Genomic DNA, 17556 nt, shown 5'->3' on the forward strand with positions numbered 1-17556 from the left:
TAAGACAGCCTTTTGTCTCAGAGCTTGAAAGGTCCTTTAAGCCAGTGGTTCTCAAACATGTTGGTCTTAGGACCCCTTCACATTCTTAAAATTGACTGAGGTTCCCAAAGAGCTTTGGTCTATGTGGGTTGATATTTATTGCATGAGAAATTTTAAAATATTTGACTTCAGGAGCCCCACGAAAGGTTATTGGGGACCCCCAGAAGTTCCAGACCACACTTTGAGAATTGCTGTTTTAGGCCATTGAGGAGACATGATTTTAATGGAATCCTGGATCAAAGAAAGATGGCCTTCTTCAGATTCTTTGCTGATTCCGAACTTCAGATTCTGTCTACACTTCTATTAAAGTGAAGTGTAGAGTCAGAGAAATAGGCAAGAGCTACTATGAAAGCAAAGAGGGCTGAAACGTTCCTCAACTCCTGGGAAACAAGATAGCATTCAGAAGTTACTATGTCATTATAGAGCAGAGGTCTTCAAACTTGGCAGCTTTAAGACTATGCTGACTGGAGATTTCTGGGAGTTGAAGTCCACAAGTCTTAAAGCTGCCAAGTTTAGGGACCCCTGCTATAGAGGCTCAATAATTATTCTAGCCTTCCTATTGAATTAGGTTTCCTGCTCTAGTCTACTTTGTATAGTTGACACGAAGACCAAAACTGTATGTTTTATTTGCCAGAATTATATTCTGCTACTTCGGTAAATACATACTGTTTTTGTATAAATCATATTCAATGTATCACCTCAGCTCCAAAAAGATTTTGGACTGAATGTACAGTATATTTAGCTACTTCTTTTATTTTATGTCTTTATTATGACCTTCTAGCCTAGATATACTGGGGGGGGAGGATAAGAAAAGGGCAGGGTGGAAAGATTATTTAGTAATACTCAGCATTGTATGATTAAGATCCCTAAAAAAAATCAAAGGAATGTTGAGGCATCTTATATTTATCTGTATAGAAGAAGCTTCTTGCAGATCAGTGCAGTGTTGCATTGGATCGTTAGCATGGGTGTCTGATGATATGGCACAATCTGCTCATACCTCTCACGCTTGAATACAGATAAACAGTTACTTGCACAGGACAGCAATGGAAAGTTTACTCAGCAACGGGTAAAATGTGTGTTTTGAAGTGTTCTGGACTACAAGCAATTATCCCATTATCAAATTGATCAGTGCCCAGAAAATTCATTTCTAATGAAAATCTGACCTAACCTGTTTCATGTGCTCTCTGGTCTTACATAATCAGGGCATATGCATAAGATACTCTACACATCCGAACACTTAACGGCCGCTGATTGATTCCAGAAAGCTTTTGCTTCTAAACGAAGTAAAACAGGAAAACATAAATATTCCATCAATAGGAATGAAAATGCCAAAAAATAAATAAATGGAGCTTTGGATTTTTATTTCTGGTAATATAATTTAAATGTATCCCCAGCCAGTCTAGCAGCAATTTATTTTAAAAATCTAATAACTTAACTTGGCTTTAGTACAGTCCCTCTCGGTGATCGTTTATGTTGTATCACGTAATGCATCACTAATGAATCAAATACTGTTCTGAACTGGAACGTGCTCATCAGCCTAATAGAACAACCCACCCCTTTCTATTCTGCTCTGCAATACTATCTCAGTCTCCTTCCACTGAAAATATTTTATTATTAACATTATATAAATGTACTCTGGTTTATGGAGCATGTCAACCAATAAATTCTGATTCCAAATGCTAGTTATTTTAAACAGTAACACTGGCAAAGTTACTTCTTCCCTTACTATTTTCCTTATAGAAATAGAATTCTTTATTGATCAAATGTGATTAGACACACAAGGAATTTGTCTCCGGTGCATAAGCTCTCAGTGTACATACAACAATAATGATAGATTATTATCATAGTCATTGTAAAAAATACATTCATCATAAAACATTAGATACAACACTTAGTAATAGTCATGGATAATAAATAAGGAATCAACATAAATCATACTAGGATATTAAATAAACAATATAAATCGTTAAGATACAAGCAACAAAGTTATAGTCACAAGAAGGTAAGGAGATAGGCAATAGGGAAGATGAGAATAATGATGGTAATACTGTCTATTTCTAAATAGTTTGACAGTGTTATGGGAATTAGTTGTTAGCAGAGTGATGGCAAGGGAGGGTGGGGGGAAACAGTCCTTGCGTCTAGTTGTTCTGATGTGCAGTGCCCTATAGTGTTGTTTTGAGGACAAAAGTTGAAACAATTTATGTCCAGGATGTGAGGGGTCTGTCGTTTATCTTTTCACAGCCCATTTTCTGGCTCCTGCAATATACAGGTCCTCAATGGAAGGCAGGTTGGTAGCAATTGTTTTTTCTGCAGTTCTAATTATCCGTTGAAGTCTGTGTTTGTCTTGATTGGTTGCAGTGCCAAGCTAGACAGTTACAGAGGTACAGACAACAGACTCAATAATTCCTATGTAAAACTGAATGAGAGAAAAACTATAACTTAAAATCTGTTGTTTAGGGACTGCTTGAAGTTATGACACACACATACCCCCCAAAAAAATAGGACTTACAACATCAAGAGTCCCTGTCTATTGTCACATAACCCTATTTTGGGTTCTCAGCAACCAGCTCACATTTACAGCCATTAGCAGCATCCCATGTTCACGTGTCCAGGATTTACATCATTTTCTTCAGAAGCTGGCATTTACTTATACTTTTCAGAAAGAAAACACCTCAAAGCAAAAAATGGGTTTGCTTAATGATTGATGCATTCACTTAGTAACCACCAAGTCACTTAACAACTGCTGCAAAAAAGAATCATAAATTCAGGTTACAGTGATGACCCGCTTTAAGACTGTCATGACTTATGACTGAAATTGCAGGCTCAATTACAGTTGTAGGTCAAGGACTACCAATACTATCTGCTTCAGTCATCATTGTCATAATCATCATCATCATCTTCGTCATCGTCTTCTTAGCCATTGTCTATCTACTGCAGAATGGCGGCCTCTTCCACATGTTTCCAACCAATATGGTCCTGAGCTTCTTTTGCCAATTGAGTCTGGAGTATTTGCTGATGTCGTCGATCTGTCTTATTTTAGGTCTCTTTCGTGGACACTTTTTATCAAGTAGAATCCATTCTATGACTGCCTTAGTCCTGCTATCAGTTCTTCTTGCTAAGTGACCAGCCCATTTCCATTTCCATTCTTTTATTCTCTTGATGATATTGTATACTTTTTTTTGTTCTCTAATCCTTGTGCAGGTCTTTCTATCTTGTCTTGAAATGCCGAGCATGAGCATGTATCTTTTCACGGTCCTTTTGTATCAATTGTGAGGTTAGTGTCCTGTTTCACCGGCATATATAGAGAAGGTAGCACATACTGATCAAAAATGTTTCTCTTCAGGTATAGGGGAGGTTATTCTTGAAACAACCTCCCTCTATGCCTGAATCTGCTTGAATGTAAGGACAAAAAAAATGGATTTTGTACAAATGTAAGATGGGCCACAAATGAATATTCTCCTCCAAAAAGACAGTACTGCTCCACATTCCAACCCTCCCAGCCCTTCCTCTTCACTCACATCTTTGTGACTTGCTGCTCTTTATTAAAAATTCCAACATTTTAAGGTTCCTAAACACAAAGAACATGATTAGGATCTTCCTACAGATGTTTATCTCAAGTATGCACAGCTGCGGATTCAGGAGGCTGTGGCTTTTGAAGATGTTGGCATGGAGAAAGATTACTGGACCATTACAGTTGGACATGAATTTGTGCATTCTCAACTCTGGGACATAACAAATTAGCAAGCATCTTACTAAGAAAGAACTCACTTGTTCGCACATTTATAGCAAATATCATATTTTGCATTAATGTAATTGTCCTGGTTTTTGTTGTTGTCGTCGTTGTGTTCCTCTTATTTTTCCTTTGTTGTTTTAATAACTAAATAAAAGAAAACCCAGTATATTTTAATTCATACTCGTGAAGCAAATATGTGTTTCTTGTGAAGCTTATCTATGTATTTTCCTAAACTACAATTCTACTTTGTTTTTCTTTGGGAAAGGCAGAAAAGGCCAGTATTTTTTCCCAAAATCATCCGAACCCAGCATGATTTGATACAAAGTGCTTTGAGGGAGAGGGAGAAGTAAGGGGACATTTGGGGTTACATCTATGTAAACAAACCAAGTCACTTCAGAATAATTCACAAAGCAATTCTTCAGGCTTTCAGTATCCATGTTTAAAAGTTAACTCATGCATATTAAAAATAATTTAGGAAAATGTAACCTGAGCATAATGCAAAAGTTTTTCCGTTGCATCTGGATCTTTATTCCATATCAAATCTTCACACAACTGTAAAAGTTCCTTTTGGATGTCATCGTACACTGGTAGATTTCCTGCATTCACAATCCCCATGTCCATTCCATGCTGAGAATAAACACAGGAGGAGAGGGGGAGGAAGCCAATGGATATTACAACTTCTTCTACAACAGTATTTTTCAATCAGAAACTATTTTGTTAAAACCACCACATTACCTTAATTGCATGGAAAAGGAAAACGCCATGCATTGCTTCTCGAATAGCATCCATTCCTCGGAAGGAGAACGACAAATTGGAAAGGCCTCCACTTATTCTGGCTCCAGGCAAATTTTCCTAACAACAGAAATTCCAGCAAGGTAATGAAATGTTAACAAAGAAAGAATAGGTATCAAGTGTGGTTAGCATTGTCTGGTCGCTGGAGAAACAGCACAAAAGAGCAATGCACAGAACGTTATCTGACTGCCACTTACATTATTGTTGGGGGAAAAATGACAAAGAACAAACAAATCTCTGACCAGAAAAATGTTCATCTCAAGGCACAGCCTATATTTAAAGAGGTTTGTCTTATATATCTTTCTATGACCATAAAAAATAAAAATTCACAGGAATTTTGTTTTTTCTTTTCTTTTTGAATATTTTCATTCTGTTGTGAAAAAGTCTATACACTCTTTAGAACTAGAGCTGAGGAGTCTTACAGATTACTCCATTAATTTCTTATTTGGTTTCTTTAGGAAGCAAATAATTTCTTACCCCAAAACTAACTTACTGAGCAGCCCAAAGAAATCAATATTACAATTGGTCAGAGAACTGTGGCTGAATCCCATCCCAAGGAAAGTTGTATTTTAACCATTGCATAACTTCAATAGGAAAAATTAATTCATTGGTTGCTATCAATCTGCCTAAAACATGATAGAAGACAATGGGAAGCATATACATTATGTATACTAAGAAGTTATGCAACACAGATATTCTTTTCACACAAGGAGATTCATTGTGTTATATCTACATGTGGGCAATATGTTAATTCATTTCTAACAAACTTTTTCAAAGCTTCTGAACCATAATCCTGGAGAAAGTCATATCTCATTTCTATAATATTGACCTATCTGGTTTGAAGGAGAATATATAAATGTAGAGATACAGAGATATATTAATATTACTTTTACCTTTTCGTTAACATTAGAAAAAGATTGAGCTGTAAACTCTAATAACACAGACATAAATAGAAAATGTTTTTATCATATATCTGTGGTAATTTATCACGTACATACACAAAAATAAAATCTCAAAAATACCCCATTTACCATACAAACTCAAAATAGAATCACAGACAGTAATGGAACTTATATTAATTGAATGAAGTAACTTTCATGACATCGTCAAAGGTCTTTTGGCCAAACTGCCAATTTTTGGCAAATATTGCTCCATTTAATTACTCTAAGTATAGATATACAATTCATTTAATGGCCCAAGTTATTTTTAAGCAACTATATAATTTATAATGCTGCTGCTACTGGAAATAAAGTTAATGAAATTGTACAACATAAAAAGTTGTACAGTTCCATTTAAGCCTGTTTTTACCTCACCCAACTACTTAAAGGCCAGTAGACAAATGCTTAAAATAAAATTAAGTAAATCAGTGTTTTTTTTTAAAAGAACCCAAATCCCACTCCCTAACTTCCTAGACTCACTTTTATTGTTTTAGTTGCATTGATATAGTTAACTGCATACAAATTATGTTCCTCCATTCCAGTACCTATAGTCAAAATGTTGGGATCAAAAATTATATCACATGGATTAAAGCCAATTTTGTTCACAAGAAGGTCATAGGCTCTGGTGCAGATTGAAATTTTGTCTTTTGTTTCTGTAGCCTAAAAAGAAAAATCAAACACATGAAAGAACAGTAGTTAGCTTTTTTCTGTGGTATCATGTTTCTGTTTAATCTAGGTTTCTAATGTGGCTTTTCTTAGTTTCAGCAAAGCTCTTCAATTCATGATTCAAAGTTAGAAGCTCTTGATAATAGTTTTATTCATTTGTTTATTAAGAAACAGTTGTAAATCATGAGATTGCAGAATACTGCAGAATTTATAACATCACCCAAGTTTGCTGCTCCAGTACAAACCAACCACTCTCATTCTCAACTGAATTTCCCCTTTTCAGTATTAGCTAAGAAGCAGGGCCAATAAAAAGCTTTAAAACAAATTAACTACAAAGAACTTTTAAAAATACATGCAACATAAAACATAAAAAGCAGCCAAAGTTCAGTATCAGAAAAGCTGTATCATCTAGATTCTATGAAGTGAGGATAAAATTGAGGGATGATAAGAATGCACAGTGTTTCAGATCCAGAACCAAAAAGGTGCTTCCATGCAGGTGTGAACACAGGCACATTTATTGACATCTCCCTAAAGAAACAGAATTATTCCCTCCCTCGGCTTGCACAAAACCAGCGGGGACACAGGAAAATATGTGTTTGAGTGAAGGAGGGATGCAACAATGTGCTTTGGAATGCATGTGGGTAGATTGTCAGTGCCTCCTTAACTGAAACATACTTTTTTTTTTCTGAAGCTCAGAAAAGATGCAGCTCCTTTAAGGAGCATCATCAGGTGAAGAGTGTGCATCAACCCTTATTCTGAAACACTTTTCCAACTTTGGATTAAAACCACAGCACAGCCGGTTGATGAAAATGATGGAAGTTGCTGAGATGGCCAAATTGACTTGTCTGATCACAGGAAAGACAACATTTATGTTTATTGCTGACTGGAAATGCCTTATGGATTTTTGCAGGAAAAAAAATGAACATATGATTGACGGATTTGATGAATGAGATAGATAATAGAAAAAAAGGACATGTAACTTTACAGAGGCAAGTTTATAATTGTACTTATAAATTATGTAAAGAAAATCAGAAGCCACTTTATATCTTTTTCTTTCTTTTCTATTTTTCTTTTACTTTTTTCCCTTCGTTGCACTTTTAGCTTTCTTTTTCTTTTCTCTTCTTTACTTTTTATTGGTTTGCATTAGTTTTTTATCTTCTTTTTAAAAACTTTTTATAAAATTATAAAAACAAACTAAAGTACAGCATATTTCATATTAATTGCTTATCTCAAGCCTTAGAGGAAAAGCAGAATAAAAATCCAATAAATGAAACTGGCATGAATAGCTCTCTGTGATCTTGCACAAAACATGCTCCGCAACCAATTGGAATTCAGAAAAAAAAATATGCCTCTGTGACTTGAAATTCCGATTTGCTAACCTTGAAGCATGCTAGTCCTCAAGTATTTCAGGATTGCAATATAATTGCCCAAATGTATATATTGACCTACAGGTAGTCCTCAAGTTTTGACCAGAATTTCAGTCACAAGTCACTGTGGTCATAAGTCATGTCACCACATGACCAGACCCAAGTTTACAACCAATTTTGCAGTGGTCGTTAAGTAAATAATACGGTTAAGCAAATCATCCAGTCATTAAGGGAATCCGGCTTTCTCAATGGAGTTTCTTGCCACAAACTGGAAAAACTTTTGCAAATTGCAATCACATGATCACATGACCATGGTGGGGTGGGTGGGAGTGACAGTCATAAATGTGAGTATGGCTTGTAAAGCCCTTTTTTCCAAGGCTGTCATAGCTTTGAACCATCATTAAGCAAATGGTCATAAGTCAAGGACTAACTGTACTAGATTTAGGTTACCTCCTATTCCTTTTACTTAAACACAAATAGGACAAAAAGAAATAGGGCAATTTCTAGTGGGTGAGGAAAGTGTCACCAACCTGCCCCACTTCGTCAAACGCCATAATCACCACTGCTGCTCCATATCTCCTAATTTTTCTTGCTTTTCTGAGGAAATCCTCTTCGCCTTCCTTCAGACTGATACTGTTTACTATGCATTTGCCTTGCGAACACTTCAACCCAGCTTCTATTACAGAAAAGTTTGAGGAATCAATGCAAAGGGGCACCTGAGGATAAAAAAAAAGGACAACATTAAAAAAATAATAATGATCTTCAAAGCCAATAAATAGCTAAGTCTGAATTGTGTGGATGCACATCCAAGGCAGAGAGAAAAGGTCTTGCAAGTTTTTTTTTAAAAAAAATCATTTATGCAATTACATTTACCACAAAGGCTAGACTAATTTCTCTCTTTCAAGAGCTTTCTTCAGATTATGACATCCTTTGGAAAAGATTCTGTGACCTAACAGCAATATTTGGCCAAGGTTGACATTCAGATTGATGCACAAAAATTACAGCTGAACAAAACATTCTAAGCAGAGGGGTTTCCTGCCAAGTTCCAAAGGCTTAGTGACTTCATTTCAGAATAAAGATCAGAAGAAAAACCCTTTTCGACGATAGTTTCCCTTCTGGCTTCTCCTCACAATCTGTGCTCTCAGAAATGACAGTGAGAACACTAGGACACAAGGCTGCCTGAAAAATAAGGCAGCCAATTTTTGTCATTTTGGGGAATTTGAAAGCTGAAGTTGGTACTCTTAAAATTTGCAGAGACCAAATTTCTTGAAATTTCGAAATTGGTCTCCTTACTCCTTTTATAGGATTTGGCTGTACATGATTCAACCAAATGCTTCTTGGTGTTGTGACCCGCCAGCAGAGCTGGCAGCAGATTCGGCCAGTGAGGAGGTTGGGGAGGAACAAGGGCCAGTCCTGGAGTCTGGGGAAGGCTCTGATAAAGGCTCTGCATCGGAGGCAAAGAGGGCGCCAGGGCCAGATGCCAGTTATCAGATGCCTTCAGAGTCTGACATCAGTGAGGCAGACGAACAGATGGAGCTGGCTCCCAGTTTGTGCATGCGCAGAGTTGCCAGATGAAGGAAACCTGGTTTCCTGCCTGGGCAGGGGGTTGGACTAGAAGACCTCCAAGGTCCCTTCCAACTCTGATATTATTATTATTATTATTATTATTATTATTATTATTATTATTATTATTATTATTATTATTATTATTATTACTACTACTATTATTATTATTACTATTGTTGTTGTTGTTGTTATTATTATTATAAACCACTAAAGAACAAGGGTCGACTTGGGAGTAAGACCACAGGTGGATGATGAATGGCCCCTCCCAGAGGGAATAAAAGAGGAGCAAAAGGGGAGTGGAGTTTGCAGGAGACAATTAGTTTGCCTAATTGGTTTGTGACTCTCCAAGACTCTTTGCCAAATTTTGAAGATATCAGCCTGGCAGCTGTCCAAGCCAGATAAGGTCTGTGACTGTAAATTCTCCCTTGAAAAACTTTGCTGAAGGTGAATGAGAGGAATTCACTGTTTGTTCGATAAAAGGGGTTTTGTTGAGACCAGGATTCTGCTTCGTGCTTTTTGGGGAAGCCTAGGTCAGAACACTTGGTTAAATCAAGATACTTCTTCTGGATAAAAAACATTAAAGCTGTCTTACATGAAGTCAGGCACTGCTATTGAAATACCTGTAGACTGGTGCCAAATGTCTGCTCTGAAGGTGCATTATACAGATAATGCTCATCTGATATCTGTGATATTTAGTATTATTTATGAATTTGGAAATTCAAGAATCAAGAATTGACTTCAAAAGTCAGGGACATTCTTATGAGCAAGGCCAGCACTTTCTTCTGAAATGAAAACTCAACATTTGAGAAGGACACCACAAAGGCTTTAACCATACCGTAACTATTTAGATAGGCAAGGAGACAATAAATTAGTATCCCAAATACTTGACACTTATTTAAGCTTCCAACACTACATCAATCCAGTCCAAGTTGAAAGTGTGATGTCTAAATACCAAAAAAATTATAATAATCTTTCCAATGCATTTCTTCTGGTTTTTTATTTCCTGTTACCATTTTTTCCATTCATACAACCCACTGAGGTATTGAGATATTGTGTAGTCCCAAGACATGTAGAGAACACCAGACTCAGGAAATGAAAGGACTATCCAGTTAAATATATAACCTTGGCAATGTCAGGCTCTGAAGCAATATAGTTGCAGAATCTGGCCATAGCACTTGGACCATCTAACATTCCATCATCCATGTTGATATCCAGGATCTGAGCTCCCATCTCAACTTGGGCCTTGGCTACACTCAAGGCGTCCTATGTTAAAGGAATAAAGACATCAGCTCAAACAGAAATGCATCTAATTCTGTTCAATCCCCCTTTTTTTTCTTGCATTTACTTTGATGGCATTTGTTTCTGCATTTTTTAGCAAGCTGCTTTTATTATGTCTGTCTTCCCATAACATTGTTTCTACTTTTTTAGTCTATAAAATGTGTCAGAGTTTATTTATTTACATTTATTTTGTAAAACACTTTAGAGGCTGCCATCATTGCATTATTCAGAACTGCTTGAACCTCTCACTTTTACAAATGAAATGCTCAAGATTGTGCTTCACATTGTACTAAAACAAAAAAAAAGTATATTTATATAATGTACTTAGTAGAAACCATGCATTCAAATCCTTAAACAGTATACTTATACAAAATTTTAGTGCAAAAGCTTAAAAAGCTTTAAAAAGTTGGACCTACTTCGTATTTGCCTGCCATTATAAGTTTGGCAAATCTCCTTGATCCTGCAACATTGCAACGTTCACCAATGTTGACAAAGTTGGTGTATTTTCCAATTCTGAAGGGTTCCAGACCTGGGAAATAAATTTTATGTATATATACAAGGGGGAAAATAATACTCTTTAAAACTAGAATATACCATTTTATGAAAATATACCCTTATTTAAATATGTGTGTTTAATGTAATTTTCTTACTGATCCATGTGGTCTGGCTAGAAAAAAGGACCTTTAAATCTCCTTGCAACAATATAATGTGGTGATACCAGAAGAGAAGTAGAAAAGAATTCAAATGAACAGCAACAACATACCTGATTTAGATGGAATATTTTTGCAGCACATTATGTCTGCAGCAGATTCACAACAAATGGATCAGTGAACAAGGAAATGACAAAAAAGAATGAGATCTTATCTCTTCAGACTCATCATTACACAAGTGGATTGTTTTTAGCGTTGAGTCAGTGTTGACTCTTTCGGGTAGGATAGGGTAGGGTAGGATAAGATAGAATTCTTTATTGGCCAAGTGTGATCAGACACACTTGCCTCCACTGCACAAGCTCACGGTGTACATATAATAGTATGTATTCAAACATGGGTCATAATTATAGTTACAATCATTAATCATAAGTTACAAACAATTGATAAATCATAAGAAATAGGAGAAAATAGTATAAAAAATGAGAAGATGACAAAAGATGACAAATGAGACAATTCTATGGGAATTAAGTATTCAGCAGAGTGATGGCACGGGGTGGAGGGGTGGGGGGGACTATATATCTGATTATTTTGGCATGCAATACTCTACTTGGCCTGGTTCTTGCAATTGCCTCAGCAAGGTTTTGCAGAAGTGATTTTACCATTGCATTCTTCCTATGGTTGAGAGTATGTGACGGGCCCAAGGTGACTCAATTTGCCTTGGGCAAGACTAGCCCTTTTTCTGAAGGATTTCTTTTGGAATTAATTTGGACTAAGATGAGAATGAAGTAATTCTCAGCTGTTCTAATAAAATTTGTTTAAGATTGATTGTGTCTAGTAATAACTACTTGGGCCTAGGTCACAACAATTACCTCAGTCATAACAATTATACATGTTTTGTAATAGCATCAGTTTTAGCTAGAAAAACAAAGGCCACATTGTTTATGGGAATCTTATTACCAGGCATTCAATCATGCAAAAGGCAAGGATATGTTTCTACTGAAGGAGATGCAACCAGAGATGGGCAAGAGCTTTAGCACTTTAGCAGAGTGGCAAATCCCTTGTGGCAGAGAGGTGAGGAGGTTCTGTGAGTAACAGAAAGCAAACAGTAGACTTGCTGATAGAAAACTTGGTGAATTTATTCTTTATTCTTCTTTGTCTCTTGAGCATTCAGGGACAGGAGTTGCCAAGAAAAACAGATTTTGCAGTCCAAACAAAAACATTAAAGTAGCTCTCAAAGTAAAATATCTAAACAAGGAAGTAAATGGGTGTGGCTGAAGTAGTTTGAGGCTTGTTCTCTTCTACATACACATGCATCTCTTCTAGCCTCAGCTGTCAGCATACTGGCAACTCCTCAACTTCAGTACACATGGTCGACTTATAACCACAACTGAGCTCAACATTTCTGTTGCTAAGCAAGACAGTTTTTAAGTGAGCTTTGTCCCATTTTACAACCTTTCCTGCTTCAATTGTTAAGTGAATCACTGCATTTGTAAAGTTAATGACACGGTTAGGTAAATCTGGCTTCCCGGTTGACTTTGCTTATTGGAAGGTAGTAAAATGTGATCATGTGACCCAGGGATACTGCAACCATCATAAATACTGTATATGTCAGTTGCCAAGCATCTGAATTTTGATATTACCATAGGGATACTGCAATGGCCTAAGTGGGAAAAATGGTCACTTTTTCACTGTAACTCGGAATTGTCACTAAACAATTGGTTGTAAATCGAAGACTATCTGTAGTCTCTGGCCCCTTCCTTTCCTCTGAGTAAGGCTTTGCTGCATGAGGAACCAACTCTTTTTTCTACCTCGGCAATCAGCTGAGTCCTGGCCAGGCAGTCCAGAAGGGCGAGGTGTTTGTTCATACAGGCCTGATAAAGAGTATTCTAGAAGGTGATAAATCTAGAAGGTGATTTCTCTGTAAACTTCTCTTTGTGTCCTCCGGGCCCCATTTTTTCACAGGAGTCTTTCCGCTTAGCAAGCACTAAAGTCTGCAGGCATTCGTTGTCTGATGTTGTGGCTTACTCACAGGGAGATGGTGTTTCCCCTTCACCACCACCAGCCGTTCTATAATGCTATTATAAACTAGGTCAACCATCTAAGCTCTGTCATCCTTGTGTCCAATAAGTACAGCAAAATGAAGATTCCCCCTAAGAGCTTTCCGAAGTAGATTGAAGGGCTGTAAAATAAAAATCCTCTTCACCTAATAGCTTAACCTAACACAAGTATTATATGAGGGTTTCCAATGGCTTGTAGGTGTCTTGAGGAAGAAGTAGAGCAACCACAAAGAATCCTAAGATACAATTAAGCAAACGTAGTTAAGGAATTCTGGATATGTTATTATCTCACCTGACAGCAGCATGTAGCCTTCAGAGACAGAGGCAGGGGGGATACGAGGTTTGCATGCCTTTACTTCTTCAGCTATCTTCCTGCATTACAAAACAGTAAGTTAAGAGCCCAGGGGCTTTGCAAGAAGGAATGAAATTCTTCCAGAAGACACTTGAAGCAAATGGGCATTTATCTTTGTTTAATATTCTTTTCCAGTTCTCCCTTCGAAGTGCCACAGCGTTAATCATATGAACAGTGATAGATTACAATCATATGTACAACATCTAATATATTAGCACTGTACAGAAAGCAGGACTCGGCCAGGCTAAACAAAGATGAATAAAAAAACCAAAGCAAATTATTTAGTCATTTCTGTATTCATAAATGGAGCACTGCTTGGGATAGTTTCAGAGAGAAAAAAATGATCACGTGAGACAGAAGTTGTGAACAGCTCAAAGCAACATGCCCTCTTCATTCCTTTTCTCTAATCTATTTTCAGTCTTTACTGTTTTTTGAGGTAAGCTACTGAAACAAATTAACTTAAAAAATTCATGGAACGGAAAATGTCCTCATTCCTCTCTCTCTCTCATCGGAATCCACCTAAAACTGTTGAAAAGATGAGGTAAAAGAGATCCCTCGGGAAGTTACTTCTGGGAAAACAGATCACTTGACACATTGATTTAATGAAATTAAATTATTTGAACATCAATCCTGTATCAGATCCCACTTCTGGAAGGGGATTCATTCTGCAATGGGTGGCAATGGTAGCTGAAGCAATGGGCACATTCCTTCTATTATGTTTCCTTGGACTCCAAAATACTGACAATTTATTTATATTCAGGTATAAGAGAAGCAAATGTGGTCTCTTAGTAACCAATTACCATACTTGGAATAATTTTTTTCATTTAACATTTTGTTAGTTCATCATTAAGAAAGACATACAGAATTTTCAACAAACCATTGCAACGTATTTGCCTCTCTTCTTCCTAATTAAAAGGAATGCAAAAGGATACAGTTCTGGTCAGTCCACTCTTTCTGCAGCAAACTATAAGTTGTTACGGTCATGAGAAATGAGTCCAACCTGGATTTGGTGTGGCATCAGCTGTAATCCCATAGCAGGGGTGAGTGAATGGCCTTGGTCCAGTAGTGGGTTTCAATTTCAATCGCTACTGGTTTGCTTGTGGGCGTGTACGCATGACACTTCTGCACATGTGCAGAGACGTCCGGACAGGTGGGCAGAGCCTCCCACTGCCACCACTACCCGCCCAAACCGGAGACAAACAGTAGCAACCCATCACTGCCTTGGTCATCCCAGAAATTATTATAGCTTTCAGGGATATTGCTCTGCAGAAAACCAGATGTGAACTACTGTTCATTTATTTATTTATTTATTTATTTATTTATTTAATCATATTTATATACCGCCCTATCTCCCGAAGGACTCAGGGCGGTTTACAGGCACTTAAAAACACATAAATACAGTATAAAAACAATTAAAAAACTTATTCAAAAAGCCCGTTAATTAAAACATACAAATAAAACCCAATTAAAACCCATAAATTTAAAATCTAGCTCAGTCCTGCACAATTAAATAAGTATGTTTTAAGCCCGCGGCGGAAGGTCCGAAGGTCCGGAAGCTGACGGAGTCCGGGGGGTAGTTCGTTCCAAAGGGTGGGAGCCCCACAGAGAAGGCCTTTCCCCTGGGCGTCGCCAGACGACATTGCCTCGCTGACGGCACCCTGAGGAGACCCTCTCTATGAGAGCGCACGGGTCGGTGAGAGGTATTCGGTAGCAGTAGGCGGTCCCGTAAATAACCCGGCCCAATGCCATGGAGCGCTTTAAAGGTGGTCACCAAAACCTTGAAGCGCACCCGGAAGGCCACAGGTAGCCAGTGCAGTCTGCGCAGGATGGGTGTTATGCGGGAGCCACGAGGGGCTCCATCTATCACCCGCGCAGCCGCATTCTGGACTAACTGTAGCCTCCGGATGCCCTTCAAGGGGAGCCCCATGTAGAGAGCATTGCAGTAATCCAGGCGAGACGTCACGAGTGCGTGAGTGACCGTGCATAGGGCATCCCGGTCCAGAAAGGGGCGCAACTGGCGTACCAGGCGAACCTGGTAGAACGCTCTCCTGGAGGCGGCCGTCAAATGATCTTCTAGAGACAGCCGTTCATCCAGGAGGACGCCTAAGTTGCGAACCCTCTCCATCGGGGCCAATGACTCGCCACCGATGGTCAGCCGCGGATTTAGCTGACTGTACCGGGATGCCGGCATCCACAGCCACTCTGTCTTGGCGGGATTGAGCTTGAGCCTGTTTCTCCCCATCCAGACCCGTACGGCCTCCAGACACCGGGACAGCACTTCGATAGCTTCGTTGGGGTGGTCCGGTGTAGAAAAGTACAGCTGGGTGTCATCCGCATACAGCTGGTACTTCACACCGAAACCACTGATGATCTCACCCAGCGGCTTCATGTAGATGTTAAACAGAAGGGGCGAGAGGATCGACCCCTGCGGCACCCCACAAGTGAGGCGCCTCGGAGCCGACCTCTGCCCCCCTGTCAACACCGACTGCGACCGGTCAGAGAGATAGGAGGAGAACCACCGATAAACGGTGCCTCCCACTCCCAATCCCTCCAACCGGCGCAGCAGGATACCATGGTCGATGGTATCGAAAGCCGCTGAGAGATCTAATAGGACCAGGGCAGAGGAACAACCCCTATCCCTGGCCCTCCAGAGATCATCCACCAACGCGACCAAAGCCGTCTCCGTGCTGTAACCGGACCGGAAACCGGACTGGAACGGGTCTAGATAGACAGTTTCATCCAGGTGCAAGGGAAACTGATATGCCACCATACTCTCTACAACCTTCGCCGCGAAGCGAAGGTTGGAGACCGGACGATAATTACCTAAAACAGCCGGGTCCAGGGAAGGCTTCTTAAGGAGTGGCCTCACCACCGCCTCTTTCAAGGCGGCCGGGAAGAGATTGGGCCTCATGAGATTGGGCCTCAGGGATCAGATGGAACAGTTATTATTGTACCACTCTACTAGGTAACTGCTTCCCTATCTGAGCTGCTGGATGTTGTGGTTGCTCTGGCAATGGAATTTCCCAGGGCTATGTTCTTGCGAGCCTTCAATCTGCCTTTCTTAGGTATGAAATTGGAGGCAACATGGGAGTTCATAGGTACCATAGGCCTGGTCAGGTAATTGTGGGCCAGACACACATGAAATGTCATATACTAGACGTCGTGTGTGTGGATATGTGTATATCTATTTCTATATGTATGCATATATATTTCATATACACAGCCTCAGGGCTATGGTAATAGAGCTGGTTTGTAACTTGGAAGTCTTCCTGGACTTATGGTTCCAACACAGTAAACTAATGGCAGCTATAGCTTAGATTTATATACTGCTCCATAGTGCTTTACAGCACTCTCTGAGTGGTTTATAACGTCAGCATCCCCCCCCCAAACAATCTGGGTCCTTCTTGGAAGGATGGAAGGCTGAAACAACCTCGAGGCCTGTCAGGATCGAACTTCAGCCTGTGGGCAGAGAATGCAATACTGCATTCTAACCACTGTTTCACCAAGGCTCTATAGCAATGATGGCTAACCTTTTTTGCAGTCGTGTGCCAGAAGAAGGGGGAGCACAGGGGAGTCGTGCGCAAACGTGCCCACACCCATAATTCAATGCCCCCCCACCGCACCCCCAAACATGCTTGCATGACCCCCCCTGTGCTCCCCTGCGCATGAGTACATGACACACACACCCGCACTCCATTTTAGGCCTAGAAGGCCTCCCTGAAGCCTCTGGAGGCCAGAAACGCCCCATTTCCTGACTTCCAGGGGCCCGTTTTTCGTCCTCCTCAGGCTCAAGCGGCTTTCTTGGAGCCTGGGGAGGGCGAAAACAGGCCCCCCCCTCCAGAGGCCCAAAACTCCCTCCCAGAGCCTCCACGCAAGCCCTGTACTTACCTGGCATCCAAAACAGGCCACGTGGAGACTCCTGGGAAGGGAAGGGCAGTGTGGGCAGGGCCAGCCGAAAATTAGTTAGCCGGCATGCACATGCACACTAGAGCTGAGCTAGGGCAATGGCTTGTGTGCCCAGATATGGCTACATCATGGCTCTATAGCTATCCTCAGAAGGGTCTTTGCACAACTTTATGATGTGCGTCAATTACATCTATTTCTGGACTGAGTGGCCC

The 17556-nt window shown here is 39.6% G+C and overlaps 1 protein-coding gene across 9 annotated transcripts in view; it reads right to left on the reverse strand.

Moving 5' to 3' along the window:
• MTR (5-methyltetrahydrofolate-homocysteine methyltransferase) overlaps positions 1-17556 on the reverse strand; it is a 108895-nt gene that overhangs the window by 59453 nt on the left and 31886 nt on the right. For all 9 annotated transcript variants that reach the window (XR_009153098.1, XM_058165900.1, XM_058165867.1 and 6 more), the window contains 7 exons: positions 13379-13458; positions 10796-10908; positions 10224-10364; positions 8066-8251; positions 5983-6162; positions 4508-4624; positions 4259-4399 (listed from right to left, as the gene is read on the reverse strand). Coding sequence is in view for 8 of the 9 variants with exons in the window: in XM_058165900.1 (XP_058021883.1) it covers positions 4259-4399; positions 4508-4624; positions 5983-6162; positions 8066-8251; positions 10224-10364; positions 10796-10908; positions 13379-13458 (958 nt within the window). In the remaining variant the exon portion in view is untranslated. The remainder of the gene's footprint in view (positions 1-4258; positions 4400-4507; positions 4625-5982; positions 6163-8065; positions 8252-10223; positions 10365-10795; positions 10909-13378; positions 13459-17556) is intronic.

The sequence above is a fragment of the Ahaetulla prasina genome, chromosome 1 (genome assembly GCF_028640845.1).
Source record: "Ahaetulla prasina isolate Xishuangbanna chromosome 1, ASM2864084v1, whole genome shotgun sequence".
NCBI classification, from domain to species: Eukaryota; Metazoa; Chordata; class Lepidosauria; order Squamata; family Colubridae; genus Ahaetulla; species Ahaetulla prasina.